At 36.4% G+C, this 22,840-nt stretch overlaps 1 protein-coding gene across 6 annotated transcripts in view; it reads left to right on the top strand.

Moving 5' to 3' along the window:
* HHIP (hedgehog interacting protein) overlaps positions 1 to 22,840 on the top strand; it is a 95,503-nt gene that overhangs the window by 5,400 nt on the left and 67,263 nt on the right. For all 6 annotated transcript variants that reach the window (XR_013532879.1, XM_008992649.5, XM_008992648.5 and 3 more), the window contains exons 2-4: positions 1,018 to 1,210; positions 7,214 to 7,370; positions 8,062 to 8,263. Coding sequence is in view for 5 of the 6 variants with exons in the window: in XM_008992649.5 (XP_008990897.1) it covers positions 1,018 to 1,210; positions 7,214 to 7,370; positions 8,062 to 8,263 (552 nt within the window). In the remaining variant the exon portion in view is untranslated. The remainder of the gene's footprint in view (positions 1 to 1,017; positions 1,211 to 7,213; positions 7,371 to 8,061; positions 8,264 to 22,840) is intronic.

Genomic DNA, 22,840 nt, shown 5'->3' with positions numbered 1-22,840 from the left:
AAAATTCAATTCCATTATGGTGTTTTTAAAATACAAAATTAATACTTGATTTAGACAGCGCTACATTTCACATGTCAAATATTGTGTTGTTATTGTCTTCTATATATATTAAAGAAGCTTCTGAAGTCAGATTTTTAAAGTTACTGCTAGACAACAAGACCTGTTCTGTCTACTAATTGCTAAACTCAATGAATCAATAACTCAAATTTGTCTTATTGAAATAAAAGACATACCATTGTAAAAAAAACTGTGATGAAGGTATGCCATTTTTCATTAAAATTCACTAGACATTATTCAAAAACACTTTATTAAACTCTTATGTTTGTTCATACATATAACATACCTGAGGACCTAGTTAGAAAAATTTTCCTGGCTAAAATACGATGAATAATAAAAATAGGTCTAACCTGTTCAATTTCGCTTTAGATATTATTTTTATAAAACATGAAAGGCACATATTATCCTACTTTAGAAAACTTTCCCTAATGCAGTATGCGGATTGAAAATTAATTGAAATTTTAAAAAGGTAACCCAAGTACATTTTTGAGATTATCATATTAAGAATTTCAGAAATGAAATCGATCTTCACATAAGACACAAATAAGCCATGTCTTGAAAAATTCTGTTTTGCACACAGTTGGACAAAGGTTAGAACTTGAAAGTTAAAATATCATTCAGTATACACTTTGAGGAAGAATGAAGTTATAAAACCTTAAAGAGTCTAAATATAGTAGCCTTTTAACTTTTTACACCTGAAGCACAGATGAAATGTCTTTGATTTGCAAGAATAAGAAGCACTTTTATGTATCCCTGCCCTTTGTTCTCCCAGCTCCGTTCCAGAGACTGTACTTGTATCCTTATAAAGGCATTCTGTATTGTGACACAGTAATTCTTTTCAGAAAACTTCACTGGCTAGATTAGACTGTTCTACTTACACAGTTGCAAAAAATAATAATAATAACTAAACCTAAACTTCACCTAACTAAAACAATATTGTTTCTGATTTATGGCTTTCAGATATTTTCTGTTACCAACAACACAGAATGTGGGAAGTTACTGGAGGAAATCAAATGTGCACTTTGCTCTCCACATTCTCAAAGCCTGTTCCACTCACCTGAGAGGGAAGTCTTGGAAAGAGACCTAGTACTTCCTCTGCTCTGCAAAGACTATTGCAAAGAATTCTTTTACACTTGCCGAGGCCATATTCCAGGTAAGAAAAAAAAAGTACACAAGTGAAATAAAACACCACACAATCTCCTTGTAAGATACGTGTTCTTAAATGCTTATTTACAAGACTTGTAAAATTCTTCTTGCCCTTAAAAATACCTATTTTACCTCCTAATTAACATTTCCAAATTTATAACCTTTATTGCCTCTAAAGGGGGTATTATAATTTCAGTCTGCAAATAGTATAATTGGTTTTGTTGACTTGTTATATATTTCTTGTTACACTGATAATACAGGTGGTAATCTTTACACACATTGGTTTCTCAGTCCAAATCTCTTCTTGGTACCTTCTTTACCCATCAGCATCAATATCAAGGCAGCGTCTTCTTCTACACAGCTGATACAAAATTGGAGAATGTCCACTGACTTGTCTAAGATAGACCCTTAAATAAAATATGATTAGGAATCCAAAAAGGTAATACCTTACAAAGCACTTTCAATAAAATGGCTAATTTTTACTCTGTGAGGTAGGTAGGAGCAGTAGAGTCCTCTCTACTTGACAGATGAGGATATCTGAGCCTTGGGAGAAGTCACACACCTTAATCAATGTTGTACAATGAGAAGGTGATAGGAGAGATATGGACATTCTTACGCATATAGTGTCATGAACATGCCTAGTCACTATCGTATTTTGGACTCCAATAAGCATAAATATTCATTAATTAATTTTTATCATCAAAAGTTTATAAACTTTGGTTGCTGTCGCTTTAGTTGGAAGATTCAACATATAGGAAGAAAATGATTTAACGAGACAGATTCTGTTTAGTTAGGCAAAGTAGCACACAAATCTAATGAAGATTAAGCAGTATTTAAGAAAAAGGCAAGCTTTAAGAACTGTAGAATGCACTGAGAGAATTTTTTTAAATGCTATGTACATTTTACTTTTTTCCCTGACCCAGGAAAGTGTGGATTTTTGTATTTTCTAATATAGCTCTCTTAATAACTTTAGAAAACATTTTGACTAGGGTTGCTTGCTCTCTTGCATATAGCATAACATATGTCTAAACCCATTCAATATGAAAATGTTATTATTGTCTTCATAAACCACAGCTGTGTTCCTAGGCCTTTTCTCAAGCAGCTGTTTCTTCCTCTTTATCACATTCCCCAAAGTAAAGTAGAATAGGTCAGGGTTGCCTAGATGGCCTCCAGAGAAGTGATAACAGATTAGATACCATGAATGTTTGCTGGAAGCTTCAAGTCCTACACATTTGCCTGTAGGCCTCTAAATTGAAAGTGATATCCACACTTAGCATTTTTATTTATCATTATCTACTTTAGACAAATACAACATGCTAGATCTGGGGACTTATCTGTGGGGGTCTTTATGTATTTGAAGTAATTTTTAGCTTCCAAAAAACAATAAAATAAAAGCAATACACTGAAAGAGAGAGCACAGCAAACAGCTCAGAGCCAAAACTGCAAGCACCTCGATCTCCAGATCAACATATGTGGTGATGAATGACAAATTTATTTTTCTACAAAGTTTGTATATATGTAAAACTGCTGAAGTGCATCAAGATGTCAAGTGCTTTTGGTGGCCACCCAGGCTGCTTTGAAAGATATCCAGATGAAAGCTCCACTCCAGAGGTGGACAGAGCAGCAAGGGTGCTTTCCAGAGACTCTGGAAGGCGTTACCAACAAGCAGAGCGGGCTGCCCCTGCATGCATCAAATGCTAATGATCATTCTAAATACTTGTCCCAAAATTGAGCGGTAGTAACACACTCTTTGTATTACTTATGCTAATCGATTTGTTACCTGGATTGATGGTTGGCATGTAGGTTACCATTTCCTCAAGTACAATGACTAAGATGCTGATCAGCCCCTACCCCACAAGCCTGTACCTTCAGCACAGAACTGTCTTTACAGTTGTGGAACACAGATTTTTTGGAAATTACTACAAAAGCAAATTTTTAATTGTTTTCCCTTAAGTTGATTTAATGATACCGTTCACTTTCTTCTGAAGTTCAAAGTGTTGGAAAACAACTATTTCATGTTTCTTTTTTAGAAGAAACTAAACATATTTTGACTGTCCTCATTAATAGTTTCATCTTTCTACAAATCAGAAACTTGAAGAGGAGGGTACCCCATGGGATGTATTTTGCTAAAAGAAGGCAAATGCTGAAAGAATTGGGAGAGAGAAAATAATTCCAGAGACATCTTCATTTTTTTCCTTAGTGCCCAATACCTGTAGAAATGTACATAAAAATGACTTAACCATTTGCTTTGGCTTCATGGCTTTAAGAAAGCACAGTCACTTTAACATATTCATATACCTACAAGTTAGCTACTTTCTAGAAAGCTCAATTAGGAAATAGTCATCGTTTGCCTATTTTCCCAAAAATGGGAAAAGATTTTACAAAGCAATGTATTGGGTATACACTAGAGTTTTATTAACCATAGTATTCTCCAGTCATGAATTCACTTAGAGAAGTAAATTCTCAAAACTTCTAAAAATGCCAAAAACTCTCCTCTCGTCTCTACAAGTCTTTTCTTCTGCTTGACTGAGCAGGGTAGCTACTTTGATGGTCATTAAAAGATGGTATAACATACTCTGTGGAAACCATATAGGTGGACATCTATTGGCCTTGCTTCTTCCTTTATACCTATAGTCATAATGATTTTTATTACTCATCAACCTCATCTTCTCAGCAGTTGGTTATTGTAGTATGAAATGTCTGCACACAATTAGTTCAATTGGTTTAATCCTGTTTCTAAGAAGGCCAAGGTCAAGGGTTTGATTCAAACTGAATTTTTCTAGTCCATAGTCATTCCTGACCCTGGTCAGTTCGCTTACACATGTGTCTTCTTAGTCTCAAGGAGAGTAAACCAGAAGGAATAGATGGATATATCAAAATCTACCACTTCTTTTAGAACATGTTCATGAGTAGGCCTTACTCCCAGTGAGTCAGTAGCTCTTTTTTTTTTTTTTTCCTTATCATGAGAAATAACTTTTCTCTGGAATACATGCCGAGAGAAAAGGGAGAACTCATAATCCTCCACAGGAAGCATTTATCTTACATGTCAGTATTTCTAGGGTGCTCTGTGGGATAGCAGAACCAGGCTCATGATCCAGGAGAACATTTACAGATCCAAGATAGTTGAGAAGTGACCAGGACTTAAAAAAATACAACTGCTGGAATATTCAGTGTTTGTTGATTATTAGTAGACCTGACTATATTATGATGATCCCAAGTGAGCTAAACATGCACTTTCAATACAATGCTAAACAAGAAGGAACCATTAAAATTACATCTTCCCTGGCAATAAATGTTAAAGTATGTCTCCTTATTCATCGTTGTTCACTGCAGAATCAGGTCATTTAAGGTAAAGCATTAATAAAAGTATTAGATACTTAAATTCAAACAAAATTACATGGTCATAAAAAGAAAATACCCATGTCTTTAAGTAAAAATCTTCTAAGCTGGTTCTTTTACACATAGGCTACTCAGTTTGTCTAAATTATGTAAGAAGCTTGGAGTAAATTTATTGTAACATTCTTTATTTTTTCTTAATTTACCAAAATTTCTTAATTTTCTTAATTGGCTCCATCATACCTCTGGAGCCACCAAGTTTATGAATATGCATTATTTAATCTTTTGATATTCCGTTTGAAAATGAATTCTCATTTCCTCATGTTTGTCCCAGCTACTAATTCCCTATAAAATGGAATCGGCCACCAGCATTGTTAATTAATTTCCCCTTAAAATGGTATTGGTTGGTAGACAGCAATGCTGAAGCACACATTTTTTTTAAAAAAGCGAGCTTGAAATCTCTTTTGAATTGCATTTTGTAATTTTTCTGTGACCCTGCAGGCAAATATCACATTAAAACTAAATTTCTCACTTGCATATTCAGTTATAAATATGACCATAATATGACAGTCTTCCTGCATGCATAATAAATATATGGAGATTTTGTTGCCTAATGGTAAATATGATCTAGCCCAAAACTGTGCAAAGAGTTTGATTTAACAAACCCAATCGAGTTAATTTAGTTTTTCTTTCCCTTTCATCTCTAAGAGACTTGTTGAACCCTATTTGGCCGTTTTCATCTGAAGCCTTATCCATTAAAGAAGGGAGGGGAAAAGTTGTCTTTTGCGAATGGTGAATTGCCAAAGATGAGTAAATGCTTCTATGGCCTTCATTCCTCTTCCCAGTTCCTAATCCTTGAATTTTTGTCAAAGAAAGATAACTTTCCAGTTGCCTACCCCTCCCATGGAGCACTTCCCAGCTGCTTGTCTCTTTTTTTCTGTGCCCCGCACCACACAGACACACACACACACACACACACACACTCCCAAGGACATCTGCTCTTACTTGCCTGGTTGCCAAAGACAAGATCTTTTCCAATAGCCCAGTCAGAAATTGGCCTAGAAGAGTCTCTCTCAAAAAGGTCAGGGTGATACATCTCACTCAAAAGTTAGGTCAAAATGTACTTCAAGCTTTACAACCATTTGGGACCTTCACATTCTCAGATAAGTTTTAGGTTTGAAGGGTTCTAGGTCAAGCACACAGAAAGTAAACTTGTAGTGTCTTTTATGCACCATTGATGAGTCTCACTTGGCTGATTCCAAATTCTTATTCTTAGAAATCCTTGCTAAATCTGAATTTGTTATACAACTTGTAAATTTCCACTCAACTACTCACAAAATTGATGAGGTATGATGATATAATTTGTTACATAAAAATCAAAACTTTAGATATAATATAAAGTATAAGACCAGAAGCAGCAATTTAGGACCATGTATAAGGCTAACTCTGGTAGCACCATCCTATTTTGAGAACAGAAATCATTAGCATGTGGAAGTGGGTCTTTTTAATATGTCCCAGAAAGGTAACACCCTATTAACTCAAATTGTAAAAGTAGTATCAAAACTTTTTTGCCATAAAGTTCTTTTCTTTCATATTCAAAGATAGCTGTCTTTATATGATGAAATATTTAATGTGTAAGAAAAAACATCTTTCTTTTAGCTTCTATTAAGTCTCATGTTTTTGAGAAGATTGAAGGAATATTTTAAATGTAATTTTTCTATTACAAATTAATCATTATCTTCTATAAGTGAAGTGCAGAAAAAAGGCACTTACATATTTGAAAATGGAGGCTCTGTTCTAATGATCAAGCATCAATTCATTGCTTGGTCATTACACAGTGAGTCAATTATTTAACATCGCATATAATGAATTTGTGTTATTCATTAGATTTATTATTTAATCTTATGTGAATGACAAGACACTAAGACTCGTAACATTACCAAAACTGGCACCTGATGGACTATCTCCTTCTTGATTCTAGTTTGTTCATCTGAGGAATTTATTTAGTAACGTAGGACAAAATGCTAAATATTGATGAGATAAGCTTGCAAGTACAACATAGAGTAACTAGAGAACCTTGAAAAGAAATCAATGCAATAACAAGATAAATGCCAAGTTTGTCTTATTCGTACTTCACAGGAGCCTTTAAAAATAACCAATACAATGTTATTTCGTTTTTACTACAATTTTTAAATTTTGTTTAAATTGCAAATGGAAATCCCAACCCCTATTTTTTCTCTTTCTTCTTATTTCTTATTTATTTATTTTTTGAGACAGAGTCTCACTCTGTAGCCCAGGCTGGAGTGCAGTGGTGCCTATCTTGGCTCACTGCAACCTCCACCTCCCGGGTTCAAATGATTCTCTGCCTCAGCCTTCTGAGTAGCTGGGGTTACAGGTGCACACCACCACACCCGGCTGATTTTTGTGTTTTTAGTCAAGACGCGTATTCACCATGTTGACCAGGCTGGTATCGAACTCCTGACCTCAGGTGATCCACCCACCTCAGCCTTACAAAGTACTGGAATTACATACAGGCGTGTCTTTTTATTTCAGTCTAGGCTCTTCCTAAAATATCCATCTAGTTTCTAAAAATTTTTTTCCTCATATCTTTCAAATAAGGTGGTTTTACTATGACACCATGTGTTTCTAATGAGTCTTCTTATATTTTTTAAAGGTTTCCTTCAAACAACTGCAGATGAGTTTTGCTTTTACTATGCAAGAAAAGATGGTGGGCTGTGCTTTCCGGATTTTCCAAGAAAACAAGTCAGAGGACCAGCATCTAACTACTTGGACCAGATGGAAGAATACGACAAAGTGGAAGAGATCAGCAGGTTCATAAAGATAAATGCTCTTTAATCTTAAAAAAAAAAAAACCAACTGACAAATGTTGTGGGTTTGACCGTGAATCAATTTTCTGTGCTTATGTTCAGCAGCTATATCCCCCAGATGCTTTATTTTTTTCTTTGTGGTAGTTTGTTTCTCTAAAATCATAGCTTAAATGCTTTTAATACTTAGATTACTCATCTTATATTATGAGCTTGGCTTCTCTATGACTCATGTGAATTTTTTGGGTATAGTTTTAAGCCTGAATTTTACAATTGTTGTTAGCCTATGGCACTGTGAAAATGTTCAGCGCAATTACTATTAGCAAATCAGATTTTTATAAATAGATCTTACAGCTTTCTCTCTACATATCTTCTGTAAGGTTTATTTATTGTGAGTAAAACTAATTTTAGTTACAGTCACTGAAAGATGAGGAAAATAAGATTATGATATTTGAAAATATATACATGTTTTGATTCTCTTGTTTTACTTTCTGATAGGGGACTATTTTGTTGTTCACCATTGAAAGAATTTAAAAGAACCACTTAAAAGAATTATATTGTGACCCTTGGGTCAGCAGCACTTCATGGTTCTCAAAACCATGATTCCTAGAGGAAATAGAGTTTGAACAGGATGCCAAGTGCATCCCTTATCTCCTTCATCTCAAGAAAGCTCACTGATTTTCTTTAATTTGTTTAGAAAGCACAAGCACAACTGCTTCTGTATTCAGGAGGTTGTGAGTGGGCTGCGGCAGCCCATTGGTGCCCTGCATAGTGGGGATGGCTCGCACCGTCTCTTCATTCTGGAAAAAGAAGGTTATGTGAAGATACTTACCCCTGAAGGAGAAATTTTCAAGGAGCCTTATTTGGACATTCACAAACTTGTTCAAAGTGGAATAAAGGTTGGCTTTTTAAATTTTATTTATTTTTGTGGTGGCTATGTTAATTTTATTTTAGTGTTACCTTCCTCAGTGAAGGCATTTCTTTGTAATAAAAGAAAGAATCTTGCAGGAGAAAATAAGGGGGCAATATAAGGAAACAATAATTATGGCACCTGAAAAACTAGGAAAGTGACATTAAATTTCTGTTATTTGTTGACTGTGGTGCTGTGCAATCGAATTGATATTTGACATACTTTCCCTATGTAATTGACAAATTTAAAGGAATCTTTAACTTTATAAAGTATTTGCTTAAATATTTTTAATGGTCATAGCACAGGATTGTACATCAACATTTGCTAGTAGAAGCAAAGATGTCTTTTGGTTATTTTGGCAACTGCAAATCATTCTTTCACCATCTCTGTTTCCGAGTCTATCTCATAAAAAATGCTACTTACAGTATGACTTCCTTGTACAATGTTTTTACAGGTAAGTCAAATATTTCTATAACTAGCCATCTATATAACATATATTGCCCTTTTTCACTTCTTTAATTTGAATTATCCTGTTAAATAACCTAGGTATGTAAACAAAATTATTGTCAAGTTTGTTTCACAAGAGTAAACATTAGCAGGACTAAACTATAAAGGAAATGATGACATTCTAAAATTAAGACACATTTAATAGCTCATGCCTGTTTCAGAGTGAAACAAAGTAATAATATGATTTGGAAAGAACTGGCTATCCTTTTCACTTCTTAACTGAGAAAAAAAACTGAAGGAGGATTTATAGTCTCCTGCTCACATGGAATGAACTCTTTCTTGCTTTGTTGTGCTCTACTCAGTGGTAAGAAGACCCAAATCAGAAGAAACAAGTCAGAAAAAATATAGATATATTCCTGCTAACTATTTCATTTTCTTATTGTGTGAGAGTTTAGATGACTTCAGTCTTTACTCTTTACCATTGTAAATAATGTTATTTATTATTCTTGTGCATTTTATTTAATCTTATCATGGATGACTTCCTTAACATGCATTCACAGGAGGTGCATTACTCAGGTGAAGATTATAACCATAATACTTACTGCCAATTTGCTTTAAAAATATTTTCAGATATTTGAGAGAATATTTGAGAGAATTGATATTAATATTAATAATAGTTTTCAAATGTGCTTTGAGTAAAACCATCGGTATGAAAAAGATATGTTTGATAAAATATATATGTAAGAAGGGCTCAGAATACTGGAAAATGGTTTTAGAACAAGAACTGATGTTCTTGTTTCTACCTAAATTTGACTGTCTTTTAAACATGTAATATGTAAATATAAGAAACCCTTTTAAACGGTTGCGTCAGCATTCCTATTTCAATTTACCCTCTTCATAGGGATCTCTGATGACTCATTAGAAAATTCAGTTCTGACATGGAGATGTTTCATCATGCAGTAAAATTGTGCAAGCAAGGATATAACCGTTTCTTGGTTCTGAGTGTATGTGTTCTGCAGTCTTCTAGGAATTCTGCAGAACTTGTCCAAATTTGCAAGAAAACTTGCAGAATTTGGACCTCCTTCTCCAGAAGAGCTCCAGGGTTTCTGGGGCCTAAAATATACTTCAAAATCTATTATTCTAGCAAATTTACATGACATATTTTAAGGTGCAATATTTTAAATTCCTTTAGTGTTTTAGCATTAATTATGTCCACAAGATAGGAATATATCACATGGATGACAGAGTGTGTATAGTGAGTAATGAGAACACATCCTTCTTAGCTCAAGCAGGTTATGCTGCAGGTAGCCTTTATTTCAGTGTCATATTGAACTCCCCATAGAAGTCCCTGATTGGAAGAGTTAAGGTCACTGTCAGTATGGTGAGGCAGATGCTGCCACGTTCATGAGTTGGTCATAGCACTGCTTTTGGTGGTTGCCCCTCAAAGACATGTAATGTAAAAGCATTTTCACAGCTATTTCTGGCTTCTTTAATATATTAAAGTTATTTTATGTTTATGACAGTATTCTGTGTTTGTCAATAACATTTTGCATAAATAATGCAAATAAGAATTTTCATTCATTATTATATATATCAACTCTTCTCTATTTTTTTAATTTTAAAATCCTAAGAGGGGGCATAAAGCTGTTTAACAGACTGAAGTATTAATTGCAATACTCAAATCATAGCATACTAAACCCAACCTCCACATATTTGAAATTGAGAATAACACAAACCACAGTGCAGACCCCCTTCACAATTACATAAATTGATGTCCAGTAGGAATATGTTAAGTCAGACATAAGGAAGAATTCCTGATAATAAGAGTTTCTGAAATGTATTGCTGTCTATACAAAAAATCTGGAATTCTTTGTCTGCTAATGTCGATTAAGAATTGGTAGTAATTTCTGTCACATGGTAAAGGCTGACTTTTTTGTGGCCAAGAGTTGGACTTGCTTATCTCTTTAAACTTTGCCAACCCTGATTCTTATAACTGCTTAAGATGGATACCATCAGCCAAGAGCCAATCATAAGGGAACTTGGACAACTCTTCCTAAATGGGTCTGACTGAAGCTAAAAATATGATGTCTTATTTTTAAACACCAAGATCATGCTGCCTAAATTGTAAGAACTTGAAGTACCTTAGGGGCTAAACTGCCTGCAGTTCCCAGAGAAAAAGTTAATCTGTAGAAAATGCAAAGCACAAGCTAAAGAATTAATTTCTTTTTGCTATAGAAAAAAAAGTTGTGGCATTGAGATTAAAGTGTAAGTCAGGAATATGTTTTAAAAATACGTAGTGATTTGGTGTGTCTTTGATGATAGTGTACTCTGCAAGCTAATCACTAATACTGACACTGTGAAGAATGGCCCAAGTGTCAAATTGATGAACAAACTTTAAACTTTCATTGTGTGTGTGGCTATGTATGTGCATGTGCACATGCAGCATTATTATTGTTCTGTTGTTACTCTTTTAGTCCAAAGGGCAAAATTTATAAAAATTGTACTATCTTCGGAGAGAAACACTACTTTAAGATACCGGGTGATTTGAAATCGTTAAATTGAGCTTATATGAGCTCTGAATCAGAGCTTCTGGCAAGTACTAAAACCAGCTGTATCTGTGTAAAGTCCTTGGCAATGATAGACTAGTGGCTCTCAAGAATGGCTTCACAATATAATCACTCAGGAGCTTTCAAAAATTCTTATAGCCAAGCTGGGTGCGATGTCTCATGCCTGTAATTCCAACACTTTGGGAAGCCAAGGCAGGAGGACCACTTGAGGTTAGAAGTTCAAGACCAACCTGGCCAATATGGTGAAACCCTGTCTCTACTAAAAATACAAAAGCTTAGCCTGGCGTTGTGGCACGTGCCTATAGTCCCAGCTACTCAGGAGATTGAGACAGGAGAATCACTTGAACCCGGGAGGCACAGGTTGCAGTGAGCCGAGATCATGCCACTGCACTCCACCCTGGGCAACAGAGTGAGATTCCATCTCAAAAACAACAAACAAACAGACAAAAAAATTATTATATTCCCCTAAAAGTTAGAATATCTGGGGTTGGTACCCAGGTAGCAATATGTTTTTAAAGCTTTCTTAGGTAATTTCCATGTGTAGCCAATTTAAAAACCACTGATGTCAACAGCCAAACTTCTGGGTGAGTTACACATTGAATGAGACATATTTTCTCTGCCAAGGCTATACCTAAGTCCTGTTTCTGATGTAACAACTAAAAGCAGCTGGTTGGACACCAGTTGTCATTTGCCCTGTACCTTTTGTCATTTACTTAGCTTATATATATTACTTATCCAACTTGAGTGAGGAATGGGGTTAACTCTGGCAGCATGTAAGATGCTTGATATAAAGCATACTAAACACCATTTGAAAAAAAAAGGTATTTAAAAATCTCAAGTTAATTCTAATTGAGAAATGGCTGTACCCATTAATTTTTTTCCATTTTTGTTCCATTTTGGAATCTGGTGCTTAGCTAGTTGGCAAAATTGCAATTGTTCCTGATCTTAAGATATGTGGATTGTGATTATATATGGTAAACCATTGTTACAAGTGACAAGACCACCAGAAGATACTCTAGTGTAATTTCTCCAAAGCGTTCCTGACTGCCAAGAATGTGAAAGTCAGTCTTGGCTTTGCATGTGTGTTAAAGGAAGGACATGCCTACACCTGTCACTTTACAGGGTGGCCCCTTAAGGAAACTAGCAAGCACCATTTTCTGCCACTTAGTTCTTGCAAGTGGCCAGAGGACGAAGAGGTTCACACCCTCAGCAGCCCTCCACTGGCGGCACACAGCAAACAAAGCTGAAAGGCTTGTCTATCATTGGAACAAGTGTCACTGGACTCCTGTCCCTCTCTATCTACTTGAATACTCATTTCAAAAGATGCTTTTAGAATCAGTCCTTTTACCAGGGGAGGAGAGAACGTGAGGCTGAAAGCTGCTGATTGTCCGGGTGACTGAGCCCATTGAGGTGGGGCTCTTGAGAGACAGCAGTCCGGGTGCCCAGGAGTCACAGGAGCATGTGCAGGAGGACGCAGAGTCCACCAGGGCAAGCCCTAATGGGGCAGCGTCTGTTTTCGGAGGCTTGTAAATCACACATGTAATTATGAGCATTGAAAGTTTAGTGAAATCTAAGTGCTATCAACCATGGAGGCTGATGTTCCATTTCTCTGAACTTTGTCAAACCTAACTTTTTACATTTTTTTCTTTTTGACTTGCAATCTTAAGGCAACCTATGAAGTGTTAGTGTCTTTTTGCTTGTGTGAAATGAGTCAAAGCAGATTGAGAAGGAGTTTATTTTTCAAAAATAGTACTGGTAACATAATGTGCATATACATTATACACACATACACATATGGTGATTATTAGACCATGTAACAAATGCTTCCCCAGAAAAATTGCTGAGAATTCTGCTTTTAAGCATGCATTAGGTTAGAATAAAGCCTGTGTTAATTGAACGAAAGCAACAAATTATATTTGTTAAATATTGCAATAGAAGAATCACCCTTGTGGAATATTTTTGAATACTAGATGGCATTTTTAAACTTCTTGACCTGTCAGATTACTGCTCAGAAGTCATTAAGCCTCATCTAAAAGAGAGCTGCTGTAGTGGTTGAAATAATAAATAAACTTATTCAAAAAGTGGTAGAAATTGTCTTCACCAAGATAAAACTTTTAAGCAATCTCTTTTTTTATAGTTTAAAATCCTGGTTATAAACCATTTATGTCATGTAAAAATATAAATGAAATGCACACTGCAAGCAAAGACATTTTAGTTTTTTTGTTTGTTTGTTTCTTGAGACAGAGTCTCGCTCTGTTGCCCAGGCCGGAGTGCAGTGGTGCATTCTAGGCTCATTGTAATGTTCTGGGTTCAAGCAGTTCTCTGATCTCAGCCTCCTGAGTAGCTGGGACTACAGGCATGCACCTCCATGCCAGGCTAATTTTTGTATTTTTAGTAGAGACGGGGTTTGGTTTCTTCATGTTGCCCAATGTGGTCTCGAACTCCTGGGCTCAAGTCATGCACCCGCCTCAGCCTCCCAAAGTGCTGGGATTCCACCTGGCCTCTGGCAAGTAAAGTTTTTGACTGCAATTATTTTTAATATCAAGGTAGTGATGACATGACTTTGAATACAGCTATCTTTATTTTATTGAGTGTTGCTGATCCTTTATATCACAATGCTCTCTACCCTGTAAAAAATGTCATTTTCAATTTTTTTATAACTTTAATATGATTTTAAATGTGTACATGCCCACAAAGAAAAATTATTTTTCATAAAGCAAAAAGTCCCTTAAAAATGTGAAATAACCTCAGTGTAATTTTCCATTTGGCTGAGTTAGTTTTTGCTTCTGATATTCTTTTATTATTTTTGAATTTGCTATTCTATTGATAAAACCTCTTAGTAAGTATAAGTGTGCATTTATGTGGTTATGTCAGTTTAAGGCAGTTTAATCTATAGATTATTTGCCATCATGTTTTTTGCTGAGGCAGAAACTGGAGTGGCAGATGCAATGTTTCTCCAGTTGAATAGAGAAAGCCCTGCCTTCTCCTACATTTTGGGTCCCAACAGTCATGGCAGAGATAAGGAAAGTTTTTACATTAATATCTTTATATTTACCTAAGATTTGATGGGCAAAGGACATAGAAGCTATAAATCTGAGAAATCTTATGATAATCATTTAAAACAAGTGAAAAACGAAGAAATCTGGACCCTAGAAAAAGTCTGCCATCTTTAAAGAGAATCTCTCTGAGATATCTACCATCTTCTAGAGACTATCTCTGACTAGGAAAAAAAAAGGAAATCTATTGGTGATATCTGTTATCATTGTTTTCCAGTGGCTGTATTACTTCATGAAAAGAAAATATCTAACATCACAGAACTATCTTTAAATGGCAGAGAATTCCCTTTGGTACAGAATTCCCTTTGATAATTGATCATTTCCTGACACTATAGTCGTGTGCGTGTGTGTGCGTGTGTGTGAACACTTAAGAAATCTATTCTCTTAGCAAACTTCAAGTATACAATAAACTTGAATACTATAGTCTTCAAGGAAGCCGCTAGCAGACACGGGCTTCTTTCTTATTCATGGTAACCGCCACTTCTTAAGGACTTACTTTGATAGCCATTACACTGATTACTTCTAGAATCCCTGTCAGGTAGGTGTTAATATCCCATTTCACAGATAAAGGGATTGAGGCCCAGATATTAAGAAAACTGCCGTGATAATACAGCTAGCAAGTACCACAGAGAGATTTTAAATGCAGACTGACACTGTGCTCTGAACCAGGGTGCTGTGTTGCTAAATGCTGCTATATGCCTCTGATAAGCAGCACTGCATGAGAGAGGAGAGACTGCAGAGCATGTTCAGTAAACAACATTGATAATGGTCGGTGTCAGCATGCTCAATGAGGAGGCTGAGAGCCCAGCATCTAGAGTCAGGGATAGACGCCTGGGTCCTGACCACTGTTCTTACCAAGCCTTACTGGTTGTTTGGCCTTGGGCAAGTTGTTTAACTCTCTAGGGTCACTTTCTTCATTTGTTAAATAGAGACAATAAAAGGTCACAACTAATATTTTGCATGCACAATCACACATAAATATGAAGTGCTTTATAAGCTGTTAGCCATCATCTATCATCCTAACATAAAAAGGAGGAGAGAAAGGAAAACATGCCCACCCCCCAGAATAACTCACAAGCTGCAGTGTCCACTGCTAGCAATGCACCCTGGTGTTGAAACAGTTCCTCTTAACATGAATTTTGGTGGCTCACTTGCAATCCCAGTACTTTGGGAAGCTGAGGCAGGAAAATAGCTTGAGGCCAGGGGTTCAAGACCAGCCTTGCCAACACAGCAACACCCCATCTCTACCAAAAGTTTAAACATTAGCCAAGTGTGATGGCATGCACCTGTAGTCTCGGCTACTCGGGAAGTTCAGGCGAGAGAATCCCTTGAGCCCAGGAGTTCAAGGTTGCAGTGAGCTATGATTTTGCCACTACACTCCAGCCTGGGTGACAGAGTCAGACCTCATTTCAAAACAGAAAAAAAAAAAATAAATAATGAATAAAATAAAATGTATGTGAATGATAACTTAGGGGAAACTCGTAATAGTATTAGCATTCACACCAAAATTATATGGCAGTCCCATGGAAACAAAGTTACTGTTGCATGTGGAAAGGTTTTCTTTACCTCAGAAAGATAAACCTAGGATATATTTTCATTTAAATGTGTTACTAGAAAAAACAACACCTTTTGACAGCATCAGCTTTTGACATTAGTTATAGGCTATTGCTACCCACCTCACTCTACAAAGTCCCCAGCTCTGGAGTGTCTGGGAGCACCTGCCTAACGATGACTAAACACAGAGCAGCTGACCCACAAGAACTACAGCAACCTTTCAGCAGCATTTCCTTGCTTTCGTAGTAGTTTTTCTCAGCCTGGATATTATAGTAATGTCGGTCTTTTTGGTGTTTATTTTGGAACATGATTTGTGTCAATCTGCCATAGAGTTAATAAATCGTAGGATTTGCAAAGGAAATATACTGGGACTGAAAAGTAAGAAGGCATATATTTTTGCCCACTAGCAACTATGGCTCACAGCACAGATTTAGAATGTCAGGAGTTGGGAGGGAGCGCAGTTGGGTGCAGTGGCTCATGCCCGTAATTCCAGCACTTTGGGAGGCTGAGGCGGGCAGATCACGAGGTCAGGAGATTGAGACCATCCTGGCCAACATGGTGAAACCCCATCTCTACCAAAAATACAAAAATTAGTCAGGCGTGGTGGCACTCGCCTGTGGTCCCAGCTACTCGGGAGGCTGAGGCAGAAGAATCACTTGAACCCAGGAGGCAGATGTTGCAGTGAGCCGAGATTGCACCACTGCACTCCAGCCTGGTGACAGAGGGAGAAAAAAAAAGCTAAATTTGTTCCCAGAGGTGGCTCAAGCCTGTAACCCCAACAATTTGGGAGGCCGAGGCCAGTGGATCACCTAAGTTCGGGAGTGCTCCATCAGCCTGGCCAACATGGTGAAGCCCCATTTCTAATAAAAATAAAAAAATTAGCTAGGCATGGTGGCACATGCCTATAATCCCAGCTACGTGAGAGGCTGAGGCAAGAGAATCACTTGATTCCAGGATGGAGGCTGTAGTGAGCCGAGATCGTGCCACTGCACTCCAGCATGGGTGACTGAAGAGACTCTGTAAAAAAAAAAAAAATCTAAATTATTTACTTTTAGGTTGGTGCAAAAGTAATTGTGGTTTTTGCCACACTGTTTAGTTCTAAAAAGCCGTTTCTAAACCAGCCTCTTACTGTAACCCATCTTGATCCAAACAGATCACAAACTTAAATAAAATGGCATCTGTCCTCAGGCTATTTCTAGATAGGGAAACATGTCTGTTTCATAAGAAACCTTAGCCCACGTTTCCAACTGTTCAGAAAAATTCCTTTAAGAGAAAAAAAGGATTGTGTGTATGAATGAAAAGATGCTTGAGACTGGGGAAAAAAATGCGTAAGTGCTACTCTTAAGAGGATAGAAATAACAAAATTTAATTTCCATTACATTCTTAGGCTTTCTAGGAAGGATGTGGTGATGAGGCTCCCATAAGTGTAAATATCTTTGCGGATGGTTGTGAACACATCTGTTCAGGAAAAGTGAAACAAAACTTGAACCGACGTCCCCCCACACACAGGTCACCAAACATCTGTCATAAGTTATCAGTTACTACCCTAGACTGGACTCAAGCCTGTGACCCAAGGTTGAAAAAGCCACATAGTTCATTCTCTTGCCCTGTCTGTGATTTTTCTCTGTATCACCTTTAAAGCTTCTGTTTAAATCTCCAGGGATTTGGAAGATCAGTTGACCCCATGATGTTAATAATATATTTACACCTGAGGTGTCTATGTACATTACCCTGGGGCTAATCTTAATGCTTGTTACACCAAAATGCTTTACCCTATAGTTAACATAGTTCTTTAATTGCATAAATTCCTTAATTGCAACCTGCAGACAATGTCTCCTTGTCCAAGGAGGGGTTTTTTCCCCCCTTAAGATTTTGCCTTTATTAAATGTTAATGCATATAAGACTTCTGGGCAAACAAACAAACAGGCAGACAAAAACTGAAAAGTATTCTGGGCATGACTAGGTGAGCGTCTTCCCTTGAGAAATATTAGTTAATGGAGGAACTACTAAATAAAACTTAGGTGATAGCATCAATTTTCAGAGCCTTTGATCTCTAATGGGTTGCATTCTTGTAATATCCCACCTCAGTTGGATGTGTGAGAACTAATCATGGCATAGCCATATCACTCACTGTCCATATGACACCAGTTTTGCCACACAGTGGTGGCATGATCCCTTCTGGGATCATGATGGCCTCATCTTTTAAGCCAGAGGACTAGGCTAAATTAAATAATACCTTAGATTCCTTCTTGCTCCTCAATTCTGAGGAATGGAAAGTAGTGCAAGTCTCCAAGAGAGTTATGGAAAAGAGAAATGTTCCGTGTGATCAGGCATTGGATGACTCCATGCTTGTCCAGGCTCAGAAATAGTGGGTATGCTTTGCTTTATTTTGATTTTTTCCCCTTTGTAATAATACAGAAACCCGATCAGCACCTCCCAATGCAGAGTTCATGTGGGTACCTTGCCTCATTGCCCAATAGTTGCATTGTCTTTCTGTATGATCATCGTTGTTCCAGTAACTTTTGAAAGCTGCAGTAACTCAACATGTACTGAGATTTCAGGTTTCGGTTAATGACAAGATAATGTCTTGAATGTGCAGGGAAACAAGGAAGTAAATTTTCAAACCTTGGTCAAGGTCAAGATATATTATGACCTCGAAGTGGACAGTACTTGGCGGGTGGGGGAAAAGCCTAGCATGGAACTAAGTGAAGGAAGAGGACAGTATTGGTAGGAGAAAAGATTGCAGAGTTGGGCATCTGAGTGTTAGTGGGGCCACGAAGTGTACAGGTTCTGCTAAGGTCTTTGGCTTCTATACTCAGTGAGATGAGTGCAATAGGGAACCATTGGAGGGTTTTGAACAGGAGTGATATGATCCAACTTAAACCTTTTTTATTTTGAGATGGAGTTTTCGCTCTTGTTACCCAGGCTGGAGTGCAATGGCGTGATCTCGCCTCACTGCAACCTCCGCCTCCTGGGTTCAGGCAATTCTACTGCCTCAGCCTCCTGAGTAGCTGGGATTACATGCATGCGCCACCATGCCCAGCTAATTTTTTGTATTTTTAGTAGAGACGGGGTTTCACCATGTTGACCAGGATGGTCTCTCTCTGTTGACCTCGTGATCCACCCGCCTCGGCCTCCCAAAGTGCTGGGATTACAGGCTTGAACCACTGCGCCTGGCCTGACTTAAACTTTTTAAACAAGATCCATAGCAGCCATGCTGAGAGTAGACTTGGAGAGGCAAGGGTGGAAGTGCGGATGAGGGTAGAATACTGACTTCTAGTACCAGGTCTGCTGTGACTGTTCTTTGTGCCTGTGAGCCAGTCATTTCACCACATGAGTCGCAATTTTTACTTGTAAAATGAGAGGATCATTAATATCTGAGGTTCCTTTCAGTTCTACCTTTCAGTGGGTCAATACTTGGAAGAATATTGCAACATTTTTCCTATTAAACATAAGCATTTTTATACATGGTATTTCCAAAATGTATACCTTCTTTCTCATAGTTTTAAAGTACAAATTTTGAAACTCAGTACATTAGCAACATAGGATATTTCTTGGGTTCTGGTGAAAGGTTGTAAATTATAGGAAAATATCAATTGTGGTAATGTAATGAAGAAGGCTCACTCTATGCCAGCTGTAAATGGTAATTCACGAAAATGGTAACCACAACTAAAGACTGTTTGAATGATACACAAACACACTCATATGTGTTCCTCCTAGGAAATACACATTTAAAGAGGGTAAGGGTGGAAAATACAGTTTTTTTAAAAGGATAACTATACTTGGATTTAGCATATAAAAGGTCAAAATCCATGTATCCTGAAGTCAAAGATGATTAAAATGATAATGGAATATAAAAACATAGATCTCTAATAAGGGGATATGGAAAGCTTGTTGTAGGGAATTTCTAGCTTTTTAAACGGTAAAATAATTGACCTTACTAATAAAGTCCCCATAGTTCACTCTCAAAAGTAGAGTAATCCCAAATATCCACAGTGGGTTTCTTCTTTGTTGTTGCCATGTGAACAAATAACCTCATCTAACAAATCATTCTTTCAGGCTGTATGTTAAGCTGGCAAAGAACTGTCCCCTTCCTACCTGCATCTGAATCTACAGAAGTTAATTTGGCTGTGGACAGAGTAAATTAGATGCGAAAAATTGAAAAGGGAAAGAGGTTAATGCTTGATCATCTTACTTGCACATGTAAGGATTGCAGGGCTCTGTGTTTCCTTGAGAGAATTCCCTTGATGCCAATTAACCTAACTTATTCCAAAACAATTCTCTGTTTGGAAAGAATAATTTTCATTGTGGGTGTTCCCTGAAATTGTATGCCTCATCCCCTGTTATTACTGAGATGTGTGCTGTGCAATTGAAAGTACCAGCCTCGTTTCCATGCACTGTATAGATTAGAGCTGTATCCCACACACAGTGTCAAATGGTGTTTTAATTTTGTCCAATGTACACATAGTTTAACTTCTAGCATTTTTTAATGTGCAAAGGCCATCTCTGTCTAATATTAAACCCAATATCTTATGACAAAAAAATGAAAGCAGGAGATTTGTTTTAATTAGAAAATAGCTTTTCTTGCCATTTCTTTTTTAAGTCAACTTTTTTAGTTGGGTTTAAATAGCATCCTCACTTTTTTTAAATAGTATAATGCATTTTTTCTCCACTGTGAGAATAAACTGGACTAGAAAAGATTGAAAACAATATAACTAACTTTTGGCAAATATATTATCCTTTTTATTAGACTGTGTTCTCTGTTTGAATTTCTGGGGTTAAAAAAACTGAATAAATCAATTAACCAATATTCATTCTGAAATTTAATTTACTGAATCGAATATATGTGCTTTTTATCAGGCACATATCTTTTTTAAGTCTGAAACCACCACACACAAAGAATTTAATTCTGACAGACATTTGTTCTCAGCATAAATACTTTAGGGCCAATAGTTGTCCCCACTTAATCATGCTTCTTAAAAGTGAATTCCAGAAGACTTGAGGCCCCAGATGACCCCTGGTAAGGTGAGTTGTCAGTAAATTACTTTTATGATGTGCCCTAGGGAAGTAGTTCTGCTAGAAACTTGGTAGGGAACTGGCCCCGTTTGCCTGTAGGGGGATGACCTTTAACTTCATCTAACCTTTGCGTTTCTAATTCTAAATTTCTGGGAGGCAGTTAGTCACATAGTTGAATATCATTTTAAAAGTCTCTCCTGTACTCAGAAGATAGTTTTAACCATGAATTTGTTGTCTAACCTCCAGATGAAGCATCACAATAAGCATTTTATTTCTATACTTTAATTTTAAATACCATTTAATGAATTGAAATACAAATGAGTTCCAAATGGATTCATAGTTAAATTATAATTCATAGTAAAATTGAGAACATTTAATCTCTCTAATTTTGCTAATTTGAACTTGCCAAGGGACTTGAAAATGTGTAAGAACAATTAGAGATTAATGAAGATATTACATCAGAATACAGATATTAAATCAGAATAATTTCTCACAAAATATTTAGTTATTGAAGACAAATTGTTGCTCACGTTGTTGTCTCCATTATAAGAAAGTTTTTATGGTAGTTTTTGGGAATAATAAATGCATCGAAATTATCAAACATGGGAATTTAGATTCAGTTTGGGATAAACAAAACCTTATTTGGCTATATTAAACTGAAATCATTGGGAAATAATTTTTGTTTACAGGACATAAAATAGATAAAGATTATTAATTTCTCATTCGTTTTGGCTGACATTGGATAGGGCAGTATTTTTAATTCTTTCCTAAACAAAATATTTCATGCCTCAGTTTTGTTATCTATAATTGCACTATTTGATTTAAAAATATTTACATATGCATATGTATATATGTATGTGCATAAAATACTATATTGGTCAATGAAATATTACTAAAGATAATAAGCTTTTCTAAAAAATTACACACCTAATTTTTAATCAGAGAATGTTTAGGTATATGAATACACAGACTAAATGTAGAATATTTCCATAATCTCTTTGGTTTATATTTCAGTTTATAGCATAAGCAAAGCCAGGCAGTCTAAACTTTGCATTTGATATCAATCCTTTGCAGGAATTCAACAATAAGCAGTCATTAATATAACTTCAGTCATTTTTCAGTGGGGAAAGAAAGAGATCAGCAAAATTCTTTCCTATAAACCAAAGGTTCTGGCTCAGGAGTGTATGTAAACAAGACGTACGTTTAAATACAGCTTAAATGCCACCCAGGAGAGAAATCCAATGGTGAAAGAGCTGTCAACAGACTGAGGGCAATCTTTATATTAAATTAATGACACTAGTGTTTGGGAATACACAGGCATGTGCTTCCAAGAAATCCAGGACAAAATATCCCCTTTTCCCCTCACCCTAAATTGTTTTTATTTGGATATGAGAGATATAATAATAGTGAAGCAGAAGATTTTACTTGAGAAAATGGCAACCAAACTCACAATTTTGAAACAAATTTGAAAATAAAAGTTAGAATAAAATGTTATTTTAATCCTGCCAAAGCATTTGTTCATCATCATGTACATTTCTACTTAGCTATGGCTAGGTGCAGAATTTTTTATGTTATTGTTTGTGTATTTGTTTTTGTTTTATCAAAAATTTCGTGTGAAAGTAAATTGATGCTTATAACCATTACAGCATGTCCCACATTATTCTCTGGAGACTTGCTATTCAGTTTCCATTCAACCTGGACCAAAACACACGTTCATTATATGTCATATGCAATGTACAGGGCATATCTCTGGAGCCCAGCCCCAAACACAGGACTTGAATATGGAAGGTAGTTTCCCCACAGGAATATCAATGTGCTTTGATCAGATAAAGGTAAATGGATGGTGGGCAGGAAAACCAACAAGGATATGAAGAACTCAAACACATTGAGGGAGAGGAAATAGAAGCAGAAAAACTGTAAATGACC

The sequence above is a fragment of the Callithrix jacchus genome, chromosome 3 (assembly GCF_049354715.1).
Source record: "Callithrix jacchus isolate 240 chromosome 3, calJac240_pri, whole genome shotgun sequence".
NCBI lineage: Eukaryota > Metazoa > Chordata > Mammalia > Primates > Cebidae > Callithrix > Callithrix jacchus.
Note: the sequence above shows the minus strand (reverse complement) of the source record. Positions and strands in the feature narration are given on the sequence as shown.